The 21,855-nt window shown below is 47.0% G+C and overlaps 1 protein-coding gene across 1 annotated transcript in view; it reads right to left on the bottom strand.

Moving 5' to 3' along the window:
• Positions 1 to 14,182, bottom strand: part of NEGR1 (neuronal growth regulator 1) — a 171,248-nt gene extending 157,066 nt beyond the window's left edge. Inside the window, exons 1-4 of the mRNA XM_009883989.1 lie at positions 14,125 to 14,182; positions 13,658 to 13,693; positions 2,912 to 2,942; positions 1,957 to 2,189 (exon numbers count right to left, since the gene is read on the bottom strand). Of these exons, the coding sequence (XP_009882291.1) occupies positions 1,957 to 2,189; positions 2,912 to 2,942; positions 13,658 to 13,693; positions 14,125 to 14,182 (358 nt within the window). The remainder of the gene's footprint in view (positions 1 to 1,956; positions 2,190 to 2,911; positions 2,943 to 13,657; positions 13,694 to 14,124) is intronic.
• Between the last annotated feature and the right edge of the window lie 7,673 nt (positions 14,183 to 21,855).

The following is a 21,855-nucleotide window of genomic DNA, read 5'->3' as shown; positions in this document are numbered from 1 at the left end:
TCTTGCATCCCTCCCCCCTGAGCCTCGGCACACGCGAGGCGCAGCCACGGCTTGATTAGCCGACTAAGTACGAAGCGACCTGATTAACAGCGCTGACATGCATAAGTCCCATTCGGGTCCCCGGGACAGGTACCGACGGCAGGTAAGCGTGATGCGGGTCTCTCTAAATCACTGCGCGTCGATTCGAGGCGGGATCCTGCCCCTGTGGGATGAGCCATTGGTACAACTCACATCTGACCCACCGAGCACCCGCTGCACGGCCGCTAATTATTAGTATCTATAGCGGTATGTACATAAAGATAGGAGCTGGAACGGAAAGAACCGGCCACAGTCATCACGGGGATGGGATGGGGCATCCTCCAGCGCTGCTGATCCCGCTCTGCCGCCCAGCGGGTGCAGCACGGCTCTCTACGAGCAGGAGCTCAGCAGCTTTCCCTTCTGGAGAAGCGCTAGGAGAACTACACCGCGAAAAACACAGAGACAGGGACTGTTTATTTAACCTTAGCTTGAAAATGGTCCGCTTGTTCTGGCTGTGCTTCACGGAGCTGGTCCCTACCCCCTACGGAAAATAATATTGGAGTGACTGACCATATATACGCAATTGAAACAATAACGGGTACTGTCCCAGCTTCTTCGTTCCAGCTTCCCAATCCCATAGCAGACAAATACTTCTGCAATCCCTGAACACCCCCCATGTAAACAGGAACGTTTAGGGGTCTCCACGCAACAGCCGCCTCGGAGGAAGGTTCTAAAAGTCACCAAGTGACGGCTTTTTGGCCGCACTAATAAAATAACGTTCGTTACGTAACAAATACACTTGGCTCTTAGAGAGCCACAGTCTAACTTCCTTACAAACCATCAGGTCTAAAGGTCCGATGGTTACGGGTAATTAGTCTGAGAAGCGTTTCATAGATGTTATTTGTAAGGGATTTTGGTGTGCCATATGGATTAATAGAGATTGCCATTTAAATTCTTCTGGTTTATATTCATTGCTTTAATACTCATAAAAATGCAAAAGAAAATGTTAATGATGATTACACCAAAGACTAATAACTTAAAGCCTTAGGTTATACTTTGCATTTCTGAAGATATAAATGCAACCGCTTAATAATTATGCATATTTTTAACTATTGAGTTATTATTTCTCTCTATACATGTAGTTAGCCTAATTAATTTTAAGCTCTTGTTTATATGTTTCATACATGCAATTAATTTCCAACTTTTCTTTTTTAGCCCCTTGCACGAGGGCATTAACTACTATAAAGACAATCAGAAATAAGAATTGTTCACTCTGGAACAATACGATAAATATTACCTCCCTGTGTGTAAAACTGACAGTGTTGTTCTGGAGCGCTCAGAACAGAAACCTATCTCGTGGGAATAAATGGACTGTTCTTATTAACAATAGTGTGATCTTACTATTTCTGTGAAAGAACTCGTCTGGAAGAAACAAAAATTATGGATTTTAATGCAAAATCAGCTTATGCTGTCTTCACTTTATTTTGGTTTTAATGAATTTCTGTTAAATTTCTGAATCCAATAGAATTTCTGTTTATGAAAAATTGCTTTATTTATTCTAATTTTGCTTTTTTTTAAGCTGATGAGTTAATTCGTGTTTTTATAACCATGTTTTGGTTTATAACAATGCTTGTGATACCTCAACTATTGTGTTGGTATTTTCCCCTTACATTTTTACATCTTGTTCAGTTGTCAGAGAGTGAGGATTTAAACCTGATTTTGGCAAGTCGGAGACCCTTCTGGGCTAATTACCTATTTGCAGGGGCCCAGAGCCAATGGCACATACAGTCTATGGTCACGCAGATCCAAGAAAGAGGAAGAAAGGAGGAAGAAAGGAGGAAATTCTTTAAAATGTGCTCAGCTGACATTTCCTGTCTATAAATGATTATTTTTCCAGTAGATCTCCAGTAACGATTTGCACTTAGGTTAAACACATACCTTGTACCGTTAAGTGCACCTGCATCGTCCTAGGAGTGTGCTGGGTTTGCACGGAGCAGGTGTACGGACCGTCATCTGTCACGTCCACGTCCTGTATCTGCAGGCTGTACTCTCTTCTGTTGGCTGTTGCGATCGACACTCGAGGATCCACCGACCACTTATCACTTCCAGCAAAAATAATGCTCGACCGATTCAGCCAGGCGCCCTTTGAAGCTCCATCTTCCAAGTAACACCTGGGAAAGAAGGTGAAACCGTAAGTATGAAAACGAAGGGCTTTTAAATAGCGTTAACCTGCTATTGAGTTTTAGACCGACTACCGCTGTAATAGATTAGAGTTGAACCTCAAACCGCGAGTCGTTTGTTAATTCACAAATCATCACACCCCCAAAGCCTATCTCACAAACACACAATAAACATAACCATGGGTTTTTGCCAAGTTCTTCCTTTCTGATTTTCCTGCTGTGGGCGTCCAGTGGAGCAGGAGGTAGAAAGTCTCCGTTATTTCTGCCCTGGACCCAATGACATGGTGGGAGCCGCCCTTCCGCCTCCGCTTTCACGGGGCTCTGCAGAATGACTGCCCTTTTCCCGAGACACGATCAACTTCTGCCTGCTTAGTTAGGGAACCGAGAGACTTTTTCCACCACAAACTATAATGACATCTTCGAATCCAAAACAATATTTTTTTTTCCTTTTCAAAAGGTTATTAGATTTGTCATTGCTAATCATATTCAAGACATCTCGTTTAAAGCAAACATGCATTCAATTAACATGTATTTCCCCGCTGACAAGAGCGATGAAATATAAAGCATAGGTCTACTGAATAATTTTTAAGACATCTTTGGTATGGTAGTGACTCAAACGAATGTGATTTGCTTATTATCCCATTTTTTAGCTTTATTAAAATTATTATTAGACCAACAACTAAAAATAGTGTTCTGCAGGGTATAACAGTCACCTTAACCGCAGCTCGGTGACTAACACCACCCCTACAATCAGAAGCAGACATACCCCAAACACATTCCGTGCCATCTAAATTTTAGTTCAAAAATTTTCCTCCATGAAATTTTGGTGGTGGTTTTTTTGTTTGTTTTTTTTTTTTTTTTTTTTTGAAATGAGTAAAAAGTACAGCTGGAGAATGAAAACACATACATCTGAAGAGTCTGACAGCCTTTCTACACAATATCTCGGGGGTTTGAACACGGCCCCGGAGACTGCGAGGGAATCGCAAGCAGAACACACCGGCGGAGGTGCCGCAAACTGTCTGCAACTAATCAGTGGAGAAATATAAAGAACAAGGTATATTGCAAAATCTAATTTGTAGTCCGTTTCACCATCTGTAGATTCAAAAACCAGTCGGAGTATTAAAGGTCAACGTTAATTGAAAATCTTTTCTGTAGATATGCAACCAAAAAAAAAAAAAAAAAGCCACCCAGGCGTAACAGAAGTATTACCTTCTCCTAAGGTAATTAGGCGCTGCAATATGCTGCTCTTGTCAATATTTTGTATTGTGTATTAGGAAGCGTTTGTAATTTCTCTCTGAAACAGCTTTCCAGCTGAAATTGCTCCCTTGCACGCCGGGGTGAGGAGAACCGCACCGTGAGGGATACTAATAAATGTCACCGAGTCCTAAGAAGAACACAGCATCAGGTGCAACGATGAAAACTTTGGGGGAAAAGCCGTAAGAATGGGGTGAACAGTGCTGAGAGCCCTGCTCAGCACCATTAGGGAAATAAGAAGGAAAGCAGAGGTTTGCTGGGGCGGGATGCCCACGGAGGGGATTGGTGGGAGAGCGTGGCGCTCCCGAACCCCGGAGGGGGAGAGCGGTGGCCGGGGGGGACTGGGGCGATGCCGGAAGATGAGAAGCTGCTCCGGAGCCGAGGAACCCCATCGCTGGTGGGGCTAAAGGGGCGGTCACCCAGAAGCACGCAGGCTGCCAGGAGAAAAATGGTCCCTTGAATATGCAACCCTTTTAATTCAACTTTGGAGTTGCTGGCTTTGGAGAAGCCATCAAACTTTTCTGTCATCTGGAAAGAGGGGAGCGACGCTGGCGACAGGAGATGGAAAGGACGGTAAAGACCACTCCACGTCCCATGGGCATTTTGACTGCGTGTTCAACGGACGCTTGGGACACAGCCTACATTCTACTTGGCCGTGTTTGAGAAAGCAGTCCCCCGGGAAGGCAGCCTGGGGATGCTCTCCTGAACTTCAGCCACAACGCTGATTTTCCTGAGCAGCCAGGAAAACGCATGAAAGAGCAGCAAGTGAGGAAAGAAAACGTAATGATGAGAAGAAAACCAATAAACACAGGACTGGGTGAGGTATGAGAATACAAGGAGAATACAAACACTGGAGATACTTCAGGTACCGCCTCGCTATAGACAAGGAGATGATTGTCACAAGAACAGGAGGGCTGGAGACAGGAGAGGAGACCTGAGCAAAAGCAAACGGTGACAGCTTGGGTAAAGAGCATGGGGCAACCGGACTGGGAGAAGGGTGTCCCAGAGGAACGGCCAGCAAGGAGAGGGATGAGAAGCGGGGGGATAAAAGGACAGAGAGAGCGTGCAGGAGGAGCTTCATTTCTATGAGCTGATGAAAAAGACTGAGCCTGTCCGCAGGGAGGTTAAGGATATTTAACTATGGCTCAAAACCAAACTGAGTGCTATACTCCAGTCTTCCATCAAGAAGGCGAGATCCAGCGCGTGGGAAGAGGCAGAGCAGCTAAGGGAGCCAAGGGCAGAGAATGAACGAGAATAAACTTGATGGTCTCACGCCTGAGAGCATGAAACTGCCCATCCAGGAGCACGTGGGGTTCCTTAGACAATGTGAAAGTGGTGCGACGTGACTGGGAAACCATAAAGGTATTATCCACATTTAAGGAAACGTGGAGAGTGAATTAGGCAAATTTTAGGCTAACCCCCATGCCCAGAATAGAACTGAAGGCTTTAAGACAACGTTAAAAGTTGAAGGAAGGTACTACAAAGCGCAACAGACTAATGGGGCATTTTTGTTTGATAAAGAGGTTTTTTACATGAAGGAATTCCAACAAAGGAAGAGAACGCAATAGATCTCATCTCTTTGATAAAACATTGAAATAGCGCAACTATGGAAGCTGTTAGGTGGGAGGAAATGGTGATTTCGTAGCTTAAGCATACGGCGGTATTGTTTAAGGGGAAAAATGACATTCCCTTTAGGAATAAGAAACTAGAAGCATCAGGCTGAAATTCTTCAGAAATGGATCATGAGAATAACCATTCATTTAATTAATGATCCCAACATGAAATCTGAAAGGGTTCTGAGAGAAGCTGCGTACGACACAGGATAAAAAATCACAGTTTATATAGCAGAGAATTGGGATGTCACGGGGAAGCATCGCTTTGAGGATGGAGAGCGCAGCTGACGTCTGTGCGTCCCTGCAGGAGGAGTGTTGCGGGGTCTGGTCCCATTCGGAGAAGGCGAGGAGCCGCTTGCACAGTCTTATGAACATTTTCAAATTGATTCTAATGAACAGAAAACCGGGGAGAAGCAGAGAAACCTCAGATTCACTGACGTTTTTCTACAATGCGTTTCTTTTCTACTGGTATTTCTGCAGCAGCTGGAGGCAGTCCGTTATAAATGAGTATTTTTGAAGGTAGCCTGGAGTTTCAGTGACCGTTTGCCATTTTACTTAACTCCCTCATTGTTTACACACACGCACATCATCAAAAACATGCAAGAAAGCGTTAACGCTATGGCTTCTTCCCACAAAAGAGAAAACCAGCCTCCTCCTCTCCCAGCACACAAAACCAGCCTCAAATTCCCTGCTGTCTGAGCCGCTTCTAAGAACAAAAAAAAGAACACTTAAAAAAAAAAAGAAAAAGCGGTAAGAAAAGATGACATTTTTTGTATTAATTAAAGACAAAAGTGGAATTCTCATCAGACGCAAAGCGAGCCAGCTGAAAACCATGCCGAGAAGGGCAGAGCCGTCGCGGCAGCTCCAAAGCATCCTCAGAGCCTCCGCACGGCCCCTGCTCCCAGAGCCCCACAGGTTCCCAAAACCTTCTCGTATAAACACAGCCCTTTTGAAATCAAGGCTGTCCTGCTGAGAGAAGGCGAGACACAGCAGTGCAGAAAGGAACATGAGACCTCTTGCTGTTTTACTTGATACACAAAGGTATTTTCTCAAAATAACTTTCTAAAACAAATAAGAATTTTTCCTTTAATTATCATAGGTGCACGGTTATCTTGGATAGAGATGAAAACCTGCCAAACCCAACTTTCTTCTATACCCCACTAATTAACAAAAAGTAAGCAGTATACAATTTCCTTATAAAACATGAAAAGCAAGGACTAAAGATGGAACAGATGTTTAGTTGTTGGGAAAGATTTTCAAGTTTGATGAAAAAAAAAAATCACAAAAGGTATTTCTAAAAATGTAACTAGGAGAAAACCTTTCAGTCTTGTTCGGACCCTGACGAAGCGTGTTGTATTGTGGAAGCACATCCGTTTCAGGCTAAACATTATATTCCAAATAAGGTTCTTGGAAAACAGGTTAAATATGTTCCCTAACAGGCTCCTTCAAGAGCCCAAAGTACTCTTTTCTCTACATTTACTGAAAACCCATGCATGTTCCCTAACACCGTGGGAGGGAACTGATTTGAAAATGTTGCTGAATTTGGCTGAAATGTTTTGCACAGGATAGCCTTCAAATTAACCAGCAGCCAAAACGCTGTATTTTCCCACTACGCCCGCGAGATGCAATGGATAAAGTGCATGTTTACTCCGCGGAAGAAGCAATCAAATGATTCATCTCAGAAATGTTTTCTAATCTAACAAATTCAAACCCTTTCTGTTTGCAAATCACTTCTCATTTCTGAAAATGCAGTTATTGCTTAAAACCATTCTGCAGGCAACTTGGGCTACATATTCACCCACATGTCTTTCTGGCCATCGGAGGCAATGCTTCTGCACTGTTCTTACTGCAGAGGAACAGAAATAAGGACAAATAAGGATTTTTTTTCCCCTGTAAGTGAAGGCTTGGTCTTTTTTCCCCCAAAACCTTTACAATTTTCTATGAAAGAGCAGTCTTTCCACGTATGTTTTGTGGGACATAACCAAACACTTCTGTATGGATGAACATTTGCACAGAATAAACACCGAGAAAACAAAAATACCGACCCCAAACAAGCCCATGGGATGGGAGCAGTGTGCATGGACTCAGACTGCAACACCACAGCAACCCAGTACACCCAGTACACTGCGTTTCTCCCTACAAGTGCATTTCTCACGTACTTGATCTCTGGATGCACTTCTTAATTTCTTCTTCTTCAATGGTCTCTTGGGCTGCATCAGGCAGAGTGTGGCCAGCAGGTGGAGGGAGGTCATCCTCCCCCTCTGCTCTGCCCTGGGGAGGCCACATCTGGAGCACTGTGTCCAGTTCGGGGCTCCCCGGGTCAGGAAGGACAGGGAACTGCTGGAGAGGGTCCAGCAAAGGGCTACGGAGATGCTGAGGGGACTGGAGCATCTCTCTGCTGAGGAAAGGCTGAGGGACGTGGGGCTGTTCAGTCTGGAGAAGAGAAGACTGAGGGGGATCTCATCAATGCTGATCAGTCCTTCAAGGGAGGGTGCCGGGGGATGGGAACAGTCTGGTTCCAGTGGTGCCCAGTGACAGGACAAGAGGGACCGGGCACAAAGGTGACCACAGGCAGTTCCATCTCCACCTGAGGAGGGCCTTCTCTGCTGTGAGGGCGGCAGAGCAGTGGCACAGGCTGCCCAGAGAGGTGGGGGAGGCTCCCCCTCTGGAGCCATCCCAAACCCGCCTGGACGCCGTCCTGTGCCACTGCTGGAGGTGCCCCTGCTCTGGCAGGGGGTGGGATGGGGGAGCTCCAGAGGGCCCTTCCCACCCCCACCAGTCTGGGATGCTGTGATTTTAACTAAGAACAGTATTTTAACAGTAGTTTTTAAGCTGCAGACAGTAAGTGATAACTCTGTACTATTTTCATTGCACGAACATGAACATATCTGGAGCAATAACAGCTCTTTTGCCTGAAACCCTGCAGTGGGTCAGCTCCTACAAGAAGACAAACAGCCTGGCTGCCCGCGCGCCCTCCCCGTCCCTGCCCCTCTCCAGGCCGCTGCGCCGGCAGGGACCTGGGCACGCTTGGCCATCTCGCGAGTGAGGACGGGGCAGGGACGGCCGCTCTGAAGAGACGAGACCTCGCACAGCAAACCAATGGGAACTATGGGGAACCCAACTGGAGGTGTCCACGCTCAGCGCTGGGGCTGCACCCGCAGAGGACAATGCTGACCAAACCCCTCCGCGAGAATCTCTATTTCCTTAAGACTGCAGCAGTGTAGTTGAGCAAAATATGTTACAAATCCTAAAACAGGAGTCGCCAAGTTAATTTTTACTAAAAACTTAAAATTTGGGTTTGCACTCTGAAACGATTTGCCCATTAAGTCTTCCAAAAATTTCAGGGAATTTAAAACAGAAGTTGTGAGCAAGCATGAGCAGTGAGTTTGAGCAGAGGTTTGATTTCATGTGCGCCTACGAAGAGCTGGCAGCCACCCACCGCAGTGCCCTCAGGATGAGTCCAAGCCTCAAGCTATGAGCCCACCTCTTCTGCAACTTCTCCTCATTTTAAGTGCCATAAATACCAGGGATAATGATGCCACATCCATGCACAGTTCCAGATCAGCACACCCAAATCCCCCTGGGATCACACCACTGAAGGTCCACAGTTGCTGATCACTGGTGGACAATTCAAGTCCCACAGTAAAACATTTCTAACGGTAATGTATGGGAAATAATCTGTTGAAAAGATGACAACCAGTAGAAACTGCAAATATTAGTGGCCTCCCCCCCCCCTTTCCTTTCTTTCCTTAAATTTTGTTTATTTTTAAACTTCCTGCGCATCACGGCCGCATTTTCTGCAACGTAACTTTTGAAATCTATGTGTAGGGCAAATTATTTTTAGAATTTAACAATAACACTGTAGCACAATTAAAGAAAGCATAACAATCACTAAATAAAAGTGACTTTTGCTCTTTTTACCTTTACTTTGCTGGGAAAAGTATTGATTAAACTAGAACTGAACTCAGAAGATAATTATTCTATTTTTAAACTTAGAATGGAAAAAAGAACAATTTATCTTTTAACTGATGATTGTAATCAGAAATTCTCTACTCAACAAGCATAAAAAATAGATTTTAATGTTAGCTTTCATATAGGGCTGAGGTATCTTATTATTTTTCCGATCATTATTAATGGGGATGATCTTCTGTAAGTACAGAAAAATACAGCCTCACCCAGCTTCCTTAAAGTTTTTAATCCTTGCTTTTTGATACCTCCCACTTTCCTAGCTCTCTAGTCTATTATTTCCCCATAATTAAAACATAGACCTATTAATCTTTGAAAAAAACAGTTCTTCTCCATTGGTTAATTAAAACTGCACACAGCCTCTTCTTCCAAGAGCCTTGGCAGCGCAGGCAGGGTTGGAGCTCCCACCTCGCTGCCCCTGGAACGAACAGCACGGGACTGCGCACAAAGCTTTCCACATTCCGCGTACCACATGGATGTTTGGCACGCGCCTGTCTCCAAACAGCCTTCACTACACTCTCCGGGGTTACGCCTGGATAGTACTTGGGTGCTCCTTCAAATGAAAAAAATCTTCAGTCAAGTAGGACCAAAAGCTCCCATTACACTCACTTCTGGTCCAGTTACTCACTTGACCTGGATTGCAAAGCTAAGAAGGTAAGTTAAAAATTGTCTTATAAATCTGTAGGTAAATTCATAGAATCGTAGAATCACAGAATCGTCTAGGTTGGAAGGGACCTTTAAGATCATCAAGTCCAACCGTTAACCCCACACTGCCAAGCCCACCACTAACCCACGTCCCTCAGCACCACGGCTGCCCCTCTGTTAAACACCTCCAGGGATGGCGACTCCACCACTGCCCTGGGCAGCCTGTGCCAGGGCTGGACAGCCCTTTCCGGGAAGACATTTCTCCTAATAGCCATCCTAAACCTCCCCTGGGGAAACTTGAGGCTGTTCCCTCTTGTCCCATTGCCTGTTCCTTGGGAGCAGAGACCGCCCCCCCCTCCTCTCAGGGAGCTGTCGAGAGCGAGAAGGTCTCCCCTCAGCCTCCTCCTCTCCAGGCTGAACACCCCCAGGGCCCTCAGCCGTTCCTCATAACATTTGCTCTCGATTCAACCTGTGGAACCCTTCCGATACACCCGTTCACCCCATGGGTCTCCATCTCGTGCTCCCACCTCATCGTTTCTGCTCCACTCCCAGCAAGGTGGGACCATGGGAGGTGAGCATGAGGAGCCACAGGAAAAACGGTTGGGAAATGCCACCCGGGGGCTATCGCAGTGCCCTGCTGCAGAGCTGTTCAGACACATCTCTGAGAACACCAAGTGACATAGTGGGAGACGCTTCCTCCACAAAACACATCCCCCAAATGGTGAGACATGTACTCCAGGTCAGAACATGACTCATTTCAGTGTAGGCTGTGTCTCTAAAACCAGTAATCCTGTTGCGGTTCAGGTTAAAAGTTCTATCTCATTTACAGAAAGTCCTGCAATCCTTTCCTTTCCCTAAGAACCTGCAAGAATTTGACTTGAAATTTTTTATGGTTTTATGTAAGTGGTGCTTTGGGCGCCGGAGGAGCTGTCTGTAACGCCCCCAGGGGATGCCAGCACCCCCTCCCCACCACCCTGCAGTGGGCGAGTGTTCACCAAAGCAGATGTCAAACACTTAACAGAGTTGTTATTGCTTACTACAGCATCTTTTTTTTTTTTTTCCCCCAGTGAAATTGGTTTTGGCATTGAGTTATAGCCACTTTCTTCAGAACATAGAAAATCCTTTCCGAAAAACAGCACTGCTAAAATTTTTCTGCTTTAAAGAAGATTGGCTTTGAGCTCCGCAGCAAGGGGAGAGGGAACCGCCAGGGTCAGGGTTCAGCCTCGAAAAACACCCAGAAGCTCAGAACATAAAACAATACATCCGAGCTCCAGAACTGGAAAATCACACCAGAAACCTGCAAAGAACTTTTGCATGATGTTGATGATCTGATAAATGTTTTCTCCGGGTTCTCCATGGTTTCTTATGAATAACATCTTAAAAGTTTGCTACACTAAGGAAAATTCTCTGAACGATAAAAATAACTCAGGCACAATTATAGGTGATCCTTTTACTTTTGTCCTCAAAATCAGTTTTCCCATGTTTACCGCTGCTCAAAGCATGGGACCCTGCATAAAGAAAACCTGTGCAGCTGCTCATTATCATCACCGCATTTTATTTCTTTACAGGACCGTCTCAGAGCGTCGGGGAGCTGATGCATCGATGGCCGGTGACTGGCCTGGTGGCCACCAAGCCCCGGCTGCCTCCGGGCCCAAAGCTTGAGATCCCCCCCATAAGCCACACTATTTATTTATGAACCATGCAAAGGTTACATTATCCTGCAGAGGGAGACTGTTGTGTCACAAATGGGACAGAAATCTGCAACGACGGTTTCTGGAAAGTCTGATAAACAGGAGTTATGTAAAGCAGGGGAGACGAGCAGCCGTTGTAAAACAGAGTTTAAAATCGGCACCCCAAAACTTTGTCTCACGGCAGCCAAAACAGATCTAAAATAAAGAACCGGCTTTGCTGTGCCTGGCATCTCCGTTAGGTGCCAAAGTCCTGAGATCTCCCTTTAAAAACGCTTTCTGCTTGAAGAATGACAGCAGCACTCAGCTGAGAAGTGATGGGGTTTCTCTCCGGGAACCCGCACCTCTCCAGCACCGACTCCCCCCCGGTGCTGAGCCGCCCCCTCCTGCTCACGGCACAGTCCGGACCCACCACCAACCCTCCTGCGCTCCCGGAACGGCCCCGCGCACTTCGGGATTAAGGAGAAGTGGTGCTAACGGAGCCAATACAGATATCGGTTTCTTTCTCTCTGTGCAGCCACCAGTTGACAGCAAACATGTGTGAACTTTGTGGCATTTACTGGAAGTGCTGCAAACACTGCAAACTCTTCTTTGCTTCTCTGCAATTCCCCGGCAGCATCCTGCATCCTCCCGGCACGTGCCTCAGCCCCATCATGTCCACCAAGTCCACCGCAGCTTCTGCTCCCACCGCCCCTTCCAAACCCCTTCTCCTCCCTCCCGCCCTGGGACCAATTTTCCTGCTCCACAACCAGCAAAAGCCCCAACATCTCCGTTGTTCTGTGCCCTTTCACGTCAGTGGTGGAAGGAGCTGTGATTACACCTTGAGGTGTTAACACGCACAAATGAGCCCTCTTCCTTTGCTCTTTGCTCTGCGGGTGTTCTGCTATTTACGCACCATGAACCATAGCTGCCACCAAATCTTTTTTTAGAGCAAGTTTTCTCTTCAGGTTCAAAAGACACAGTGTGTCTCCCCTACAGAGGATGGAGAGTCTCCAAAGCCAGTTTCCTTCCAAGCATCGGGACGGGGATGCCACAGGAGACCAGTTCCTCTGCAGGTGCTCTGGCAGGGGAGAGCACCCCGGGGATCCCTCCAGGAAAACCTTCCTTGCTCCTGCAGCACCGTGCGAGGGATGACGGGAGCCTCCAGCCTCACCTCGTCCCTCCCACAGCCTCTGCTCTGAGGCACCTTGGGGCAAACAGCAGATTAGATTCAAGGGAGGTGATGCTTATTCCCCTCTACTCTGCTCCGGTGAGACCCCACCTGGAGTACTGCGTCCAGCTCTGGAGCCCCCAACAGAGGAGAGACATGGAGCTGTTGGAGTGGGGCCAGAGGAGGCCCCGGAGATGCTGGGAGGGCTGGAGCCCCTCTGCTGGGAGGACAGGCTGGGAGAGTTGGGGGGGGTCAGCCTGGAGAGGAGAAGGCCAAAAAGGGGAGACCTCAGAGCCCCTTCCAGTGCCTAAAGGGGCTTCAGCAGAGCTGGGGAGGGACTCTGGGTCAGGGAGGGGAGCCATAGGAGGAGGGGGAATGGTTTTAAACTGGAAGAGGGGAGATTGAGATGAAATATAAGGAAGAAATTCTTGACCATAAGGGCGGTGAGCCCCAGTTGCTCGGTGAGCTCGGTTGCCCCAAGAAGCTGTGGCTGCCCCATCCCTGGAGGTGTTCAAGGCCAGGTTGGACGGGGCTTGGAGCAACCTGGGCTGGGGGGAGGTGGCCCTGCCCAGGGCAGGGGGTGGCACTGGGTGGTCTTTAAGGTCCCTTCCAACCCAAACCATTCTGTGATTCTGTGATTAATCTGTTGCACTGACAGCACAGGAGCCAACGATGTCATAGCACCTCCTCCCCTTCCAAGCCGAACAGACTAGACACGCCTGAGGCATTTTACCCAGTGTTTGCAGTCAAATAATTCATTGAGCACCGTATCAATACACTTATTCATAATTACCTCCTTTAAATAAAGATGTTCTTCCAAACCTCCCACCCTCTACTTCCTGCGATTCTCAGCAGCCCATCACATCGCTTTCTAAAACAGCAGCTCAGAACTGGAGATCTGCAAACTTAGAGCGAAACCAAGATAATTCTTTAAATATTTGCTGACCTGTGGACTTTTCGAAAAGGAGCAGAGCTTTTTATCTGGCAAAGCGCCTGAAATAAATGGGGATGCATGCTACCTGAATTTTCATGAGTGATTAGCATAATTAACCTCCCGGCTTTACTCCTATGCCTCTTCCACCGCTCCAGAGAGTTGATGTACAGTTTATTAACTGTGAGAACCCATCAGATTTTCTGCTCTACCGTTGGGCGTGACAAAGGTGCGAGGTACCTGCCAGCCTGCGGAAGAACCAGAAGGCGGAACGGAGAGAGAGAGAGCGGGACAGAACGACTGGGAGAGAAAGCAAATGAAAACTTTTTCACTCCACACCTTCAGCTTCTTGAGTTGATAAACTCTGCTGCCTTGAGATGCTTCAAGGTACCATAGGAAATCTGTCTGCAGACAGAACACGGATTAGTCCCTAAGTTGGAAATATTTGAAACAGAAAATCAGTAGAATATTAGTAATTAATAGCAAAAGTGTTTACTCTTCTACAAGATTTTAAACGTAATTTGCTCTGCATCTGATGTTATTTCAATTTCAATCCAAACGGGTTTCCACCTCAACACCTGCCAATCCATCCAATCCGTCCAAGAGAGCACTTTCAGAGGGCCTTCCTGGCCTCCAACGTTCATCAGAACCACCGCTGATGACCATAATGTGTGTTTACCTCCTGCCACAAAGAAGTGGCCTTTTGCCATGGGCAAGGGCAGAGGAAGTGTTGGCATCGCAACTGCACTAAATTCGTTTGTTGTTTTTATTTATATGAAAATATTCCCACCCCTTTTCACAGACACATTGTCATATTAAAAAGAACAAAACAGCATAGTGTAAAGCTAAGAATTATTAGTTATTCATTAATTATTTCAGGGAAGTACATAGCGTTTTCTCTTTGAACAATATCACACAACATTATTGGTTCTGATAGTCTTAGTTTCAGCCTTAGAGAGTACCTTCCAGCTTAATCACATTATTTAAAATATTTAAAAGGTGCCGGCTGCTGCATTGGATATTTATTAATTCCTGAAGATTTACGATCTGGAAACACTGACTTCCAGAAATTATGAAGAAGAATTTGCATAGGCAGAAAAGTAAGTGAACAATTCATGGCATGGTTTTGTCGTTATTATATTGCACTTTTCTTAAGGCAGAGAGGTCTTTGAAAATTTGAGAGCCAATTGTGTTTATTTTCTAGGAATAGGTAAGTCGGCTGTTTCTTGTGAGGGTGAAAGCCAACCCAGGTGGCAATTTTTATTCCCCTGCTTTTTTGCCACACGGCACCGAAACACAAATTAAGGGAATAAAAAGCAGCATAAGCTCTGAGACGATGGCAAGGCACAGGATCATGCCTAGAGGATGAGAAATACCGTGAAAATCCCGTATTACTTTCCAAATTTTCAATATCACAGCATGTTATTGAAGGATTTCAGCACCCAGAAATATACAACTGAATTAAAACAGCCATGATACTAATTAACTGCAGTTATTTCACTTTCAGAACAGTTACATTAGTCTTTATTTTTAACGCTAAAAAGAAACAAAGGTTTCTTCACTGACGCAATAAGCTCTGACAAAAAAATGAGGGCTTACAACGGGAGGCTATTACGGTAACGCGCTCTCAGGATACAATAATGAGTGTCTGATGGCTGTTACACTCAACAACCACATAAATGCCGTAATTTGATAATGAATACAGCATGATGGCGACGCGGGGCTCACACCAGCTGCAGCGCATTACAGAAAGAGGGAGGCAGCCTTGAGGGCAGCCGACGTCGCCGGGGAGCCGAGAGCAGCCCCGACCATCTGGGGGAAAACTGGGGAATCGCCACACTCAACGCAAATATCCACTCAAAGTTTTGAGCTCCCAGGCCGGGAGAGGGACCCGGGGTCACCAGGCGGCCCTGCGGGAGGTCCCCAGGAGATGGATGTGCGGCCGGGCAAGGAAACCCCGGCTCCCACGACCTCCTTGATATAAACATGCCCTGCTTGCATTTCTGTGCTTGCATCCATAATCATAGAGTCATAGAATCACAGAAGGGTTTGGGTTGGAAGGAACCTTGAAGCTCACCCAGTGCCACCCTGGGCAGGGACACCTCCCCCCAGCCCAGGTTGCTCCAAGCCCCGTCCAACCTGGCCTTGAACACTTTGAGGGAAGGTAATGTTTTAGAAGACCACACCAAAAGGCAGGTGTGACAGGGACAAAGGCCAAGCGCTATTTAGCAGTCATTTAAAATAAGTGATAAAATAAACCTGTAAGAAAAGCCTCCAGATCTGTGCTCTGTTGGGTGATTCTCCACGCCGCGCTGCCCAGAGACCCCGTTGTCTGCAGCTTGACAAGGGCTGGGAGATGCCACTCTGCGGGCAGGAGGCCGTCTTGGCTTCCTTGGCTGCCTCAAGGCTTTCTCCTGACGCCGCCAGCTCCCTCCTGCTGCCAGGTTGGCCACGGGGACCGTGCGGTGAACCTGCTAACCATCCCATGGCCTCCTAACGCTGGGAAGTGTTACGCCGCCTGCCCACAGAATCAACGCAACGGTGAGGTCACCTCTCCCTGCTTAGGTAACTACCAAATGCATCAAACGTGGAGAGAAAAACACCTCTGCAAGCAAAGGCGTGGGTGCTCCTGCTCCACAGCAGAGCTGTGACAACTCCACCTCTCCCTTCTCCAGGCAGAGCAGCCACCCGGGCTTCGGGGTTTCTCAATAAATACATAGGGTTTGTGTTTCACATGTTCTTCCCGAATGGGCTTTTTTCACTAACAAGGCTTAATGAAAACAGCATTTTTTCCAAGTGAAGACTAGTTGGATTTTAGGATTTCCTCATAATAACATCTGCACTATGAGTAGGCAGGAGACACAAGGCGGGAGATAATTGTGTGCTGTGTCGTGTCCTTTATTGGATCAGTATTGACCCGGGACTCTTCTCTGAGAAGGTAATACCAACCCTGCAACGCAATTCTCTCCAGGTTGGTTTAAGGAAAATAATAGAGTTAATGACAGAAGCAAAGCTACCTAGAGAGGTGTAATTCATCATGGAGTGTTTCATGCCATTATCTTAAAAACATACAGTGTAGTAATCACTTGAAGTAGTGATAACACATAATTGTATGCTTCTCATAAATTATAGGTGAATGGGAGTTTCAGCTAATGAGTGCCAAATAGCAGCTCAGGAACTGTAGTGATTACAGAAGATGTGGTGATGAATGCATTTATTATTGGGGTATTACAAATCTTTTTATAGCAGAGATGGCAAGTTTATAAATAAATAACCAGCCACAGAGGTACCTGCGTGTCTAACCAAGACAACTAAGTTGTTAGCCTGCAGTTTAAACCACCCTCTTACAGAAAAACATTTTAAAAGCTTGGGGAAAACAATCTGCAGCAAAACAAAGAAAACACGAGTCCCGCCCAAACATCTGCTTCCACATGCTCGTTTGCCACCACTTGCAGAAGACGCACTGTTGGAGCATCCTCAACACAAAACCAGATTTTACATTGTTTCTCGTGGAAGAGCATCATCCCTACCCTCCATCCCACCTCCCACCCCTCCCCAAAAAAATAATTAAAAGCAATGGTGCTCCTTTATGGTATAAATAAGGTGCTGCCCAAAGGAAGGAGCTCCTTCTGCGTTGCTGGTTGGGATGAGGGGGGGGAGCGGGGTGGGTGAGTCCGGCAGCTGCTGTGGATGCAAACCCCAGCCAAACCCCGCTCAGAATGCAATTTTGAATCTCTTCTTCCTCTGCAACACTCACCATCAGAAAATGCTTTTCTTTCACAACAGCAACAACAAAAAAAAGCCAGGTTGGACGGGGCTTGGAGCACCCTGGGCTGGTGGGAGGTGTCCCTGCCCAGGGCAGGGGGTGAGACGAGATGAACTTTAAGGTCCCTTCCAACCCAAACTGTTCTGTGATTCTGTGAAAAAATAGCAATATCCTTTGGGGCTTCTCCCTCCTCTCTGGGACAGGAGGACTGATGGCGGAGGAACGAAGGGGGGGGGTCTGTGACCCCCTTTCTGAAGGCTTGCCTCCTCCCACAGCCGCCCAGCACAAACCAGTAAACACTGGGGATGAAAGACACGGATGGAGAAAGATGAAACCTGCACTTGGTGGTGTGAATGAGCTTTGGCACTGATCAGAGCAGAGGCCAACTGGTTCCAGCCTCCTGTTGCCTGTGGAGAAGTTTCTCATGAGCACCATCTCAAATACTCCTGCCAGCGCAGCTACTGCGTAGAGCCCCACGCAGACAACTGGGGTTAGTTCGATTTGCTTTCTTTGCACGCTGAAGACAGGACTGACTGTCAGCACTGCAGAGACAGAAAACAAATATGAAAAAAAAAAACCAAACCAAAAAAAAGACAAGCAGAAAGCAAGCAAAAAGCATACAGAAACGTTGATGCCACTCGAGAGCCCAACGCGGATGCTCACGGGCCGATGTGCGGCCGAGCGGGGCTCCAGGATGGTCGTGTCCTGGGGTGGCTGCTCCGCACTCCTGCCCCACCAACGCCGCTGAGGGATTCGCGCCTTGTGGTGTCGGCGTTATTCCCCTTTGGTCCCTGAGCTGCCCCGGGGAGCCCCTCGGCACGCTGGGTTAGCATTTCTGGGTTTGGAAGAATTGGAGTACTCCCTTGCTCTTTTAAATGAAGCAAATATGTTAAAACTTATATTTAAAAAAAAAAAAAAAGTTCCAAATAAAAATATTCTGGCATTCTGTGATGTATTTTTGGCATTTTTACAAACACCACATTTCCTCGCAGGGATTTCTCTGCAGCCTGGCAGCGTGCTGTGCGCGCCACCGCTGCTTTTGTCATCACAGTGAAAATCAGCCAAAAGGCAGAGCAAGAGAAGCCTCCCGCTTCTCTGAAGCTTCCGACACTAGCTCAGACCCAGGTTGAGTTGCTCCTCCAAGCTCCAGATGATCTGTGACTGGGGGCTTTGCTCCTCGTCAGGCAGAGCAGAGACGACACGGAGGTGTGCCGCGCTTCAGGTCGGCGTGTAGCACATGTAGGAAAGTGCAGCTGATGGACACGGCCACTTCCACAATTCCATTTTTGTGAAAATATCTGAGAAGTTATCTTCATCCCTTTCATTCCCCACAATGAAAACAAAATTTAAAAACCTCAAAGGCTTTCATGAAATAGAATTTTCCACCCAAACTACTAACTAAATAACTCAATTCGTATGAGTTCTACCAGGGCTGATACATGATTTCGTCTGTGCTAATCTCCTAGAACATCTGGTTTGCTGATATACTACTGTTTGGACTATTAGTCATAAATAAATAAATGAGGTAATTTTAATTGTGCTGCAGTCCTTCACTATAATGGATCTTTCGGGAGAAATAAGAATGACCTCTGTATTTAAAAGAGGAAGAAAATGTTATAGCTGGAGCTGCGCGGCTGATGTAAAACCACGCGCTTGGCGCACAGATGCCTGCAGTCCCAGCTGCCAGCCACAGCCAGACTGGCGGATGAACCTTACAGCCGCCTGCTCCGCAGTGCCACTACTAATACATTATTAATAATATTATTAAACATCTCCCTGGGGGATGATGCCGGCGTGGTGTAGCCACCCCATCAGGGCAGCGAGACCCCAGCTGGGAGAGGTCAGGGATGCTGCCACCCACCGTCCCTCCCCGCCACGGCTCCTCCCCCTGCTCGTGCGGGGCCGGTGTAGCAAGAAAACAAGCTGTACCTTGGGAAAAGGACCCGCAGCTCAGGCATCCCTTCTGCTGGGCTGTGTTTGTCGCTTGAATGGACCATAAAATCCACCCGGTTCCCAGCGGAGCTTTCCAAGATCAAGATCTGCACATCTCCAGTGAAATGCAGAGGGATTGCTCCATGGTGGCCCTCAGCTATACTACACGCTGCCATGTGGTGGAAACCTTCGCGTCTTATGCCATGCATTGATGTCTCCAGCATTTTGTAGTAGCATCTAATGGAATAATTGTAGGACACCCCAAGGCGTCCTGCGTTTGACAGACCCCTCTTGGTGGTCCTGGTCGCTCTGCCTGTGCACTAGCACTGCTGGTGAAGTGAGGAAAGGGCAGACAAAGGACATACGTCACTACAGTAGCATTCCAAAGAATTTCATTAATTCATATCTCATTTTATATATCCCGAATTTCCACCATTTGAAGGATATATCCTGGATCCGATCCCTTCTATATTACTCACATGTAAGATTTAAATAGGTCTCGTCGTGCAAGATAATGGAAAAGATTCAGACAAAGAGTTTGCTTTTAGAATGGCAAATTACAACAAAAAGGCTTTGAAATCACTGGAAGATAATAAACCTGACCCAGTTCTTGGCTCATGTGGTGCTTAGTTTCCCAGTTTTTATAGAAGAAAACCATGTAAAATCTGAAACGGTGGCTTCCTATCCTTATTTTAGTGGTGCAAAATCATAGAATCACAGAATCACAGGATGGTTTGGGTTGAGAGGGACCTTGAAGACCACCCAGTGCCACCCCCACCCACCTCCCCCCAGCCCAGGTTGCTCCAAGCCCCGTCCAACCTGGCCTTGACCACCTCCAGGGATGGGGCAGCCACAGCTTCTCGGGGCAACCTGCCCCAGGGGCTCACCACCCACACAGTGAAAAATGTAAGGACAATACTGGGTGCTTTAATTATCTCAGCAATAGCAGCATTTTGTGTCCCTTTGGGCTGAGACTGAGATAGATATGTTGCCGTAGGTGCATGCAGGATGCCGTACCTGACCAACATGGAGAGCAAAGCAGGACAAACAGCAGGGTGAAGTTCTCCACTATCGCAAACAAAGTAAGACAGTAAGAACTCGCCTACGGGTGTCTTTTAAACCAGACTGAGTATAAGACGCGAAGGGGTTATTATAAATCTGAGAGGATGCCTCAAATATATTATACATCTTCAAATGTTGTGCCCAGACTTGTTATTTTTTGTCGCTGTACTGCTAATAGGATGAACGTTTTTTTGAGCACCTGAGAAGCCTATTCTCATTCCTCATGTTGCATTTCCACTTGACTCACTCGTTGTGAAAAGAAATTTTACCGGAGGAATTCAGCTTTTTACAGAAGGCAGCCAAGGAAGTCGATTACTTAGCAAAACCACCATCTCCACTCAACTGGTGCTCTTTATCTTCTTGCAGCAGACACTCACACGCTTGCCTCCATAATCCAGCCTGAAGAACATGGCCCACGACCATTAAGTGCAGTTACTGTGGGATAATCACAGCTATTGATCCTGACACGCTGATTTTTCTGCTAAAATCTCCCACTATCTTGCGGAGCCGGGCCTAGAGCACATCCACCCAACCAGCACGTCGCCGGGGTTTTGTCTGCTCCGAATTGTTGCTGCGGATTCTTATTTATAATATAAAAAGAATCACGTGGAAACCACTTCGCATTCGACTAGCTTTGAGGAAAGGGGCACAAAATGCGTCTTGCCTACGTCTGCGTGCTCCACAGGCCTGCGCTCTCGGACACGGGTGGCCCACACACGGGGAATAATTGCACTGCGCTGACCCTATTCAAATCCCCTCTTTGAAACGGCGGTGAAATTTCTAGCAAATGATTTTACCAGATGTGAACGACGATTACTTTTAAAGATACAGTTGTTCACCCGGACTGCCCTGAACCAAAACCCCGACAAAGACCAGAGCGGGCAATACCGCGTCGGCACCGCCTGCGGTTCCTGCACGGGGGGAAACCATGCTTGTGCGACTCTTCTGCTGGAAGAGAAATAAGAAAAAGATGCAAGCTTTCCCCCTGTCTTCCTCGGCTCCAGTTGACTTCAGCAAGGACAGGCTCTCACCCCAGATCTACAACAACCTTGCCTACGGGGAGAGCTGCACGCATCGCCTGTACGCCGCACTGCGTGGGGAATCGGGTCCTCGGACTGACACTGCTCTCACACCACAGCCCTGAACCAGTTTACTCAGTGATGTCGGAAGGCATTTCACAGAACCACAGAACAGCCCAGGCTGGAACGGACCTCGAAAGATCAACTGGCCCAACCTTTCGTGGGAAAGGGTGCCTAGATGAGAAGTTTCAGTTTTCCTGTCATTTCAGAGAAATTAAATGCACCTTTTATTGGGTGCAGAATAATGGCATTTCTCAGCACAGGTTGTTTTCTGAAGAAGTAAGTGATAGTGCACACAGAGGGAGGATGAAGAACCTATCCAAACAAACATTCACCGACTACCTAAATGCAACTGTTTATATGGGAAATCCATTTGTGCCATTTGAATCTCGTCAGAGAGAACTTTAGCACGCACGACTGCTCTAAGGCAAAGTTTGACACAGCCCGACAACATCTGCACAGCCTGTGTGTAACAAGGCACTGCTCTTGAGTAGTTTCCTCTAGCACATCACCTATAAACACGCTTCTTAATAGTAACAACTAGTGAGAATTCCTTTTTTCTTTTCCCTGT

Source organism: Charadrius vociferus, unplaced genomic scaffold (genome assembly GCF_000708025.1).
Source record: "Charadrius vociferus isolate BGI_N301 unplaced genomic scaffold, ASM70802v2 scaffold423, whole genome shotgun sequence".
NCBI classification, from domain to species: Eukaryota; Metazoa; Chordata; class Aves; order Charadriiformes; family Charadriidae; genus Charadrius; species Charadrius vociferus.
Note: the sequence above shows the minus strand (reverse complement) of the source record. Positions and strands in the feature narration are given on the sequence as shown.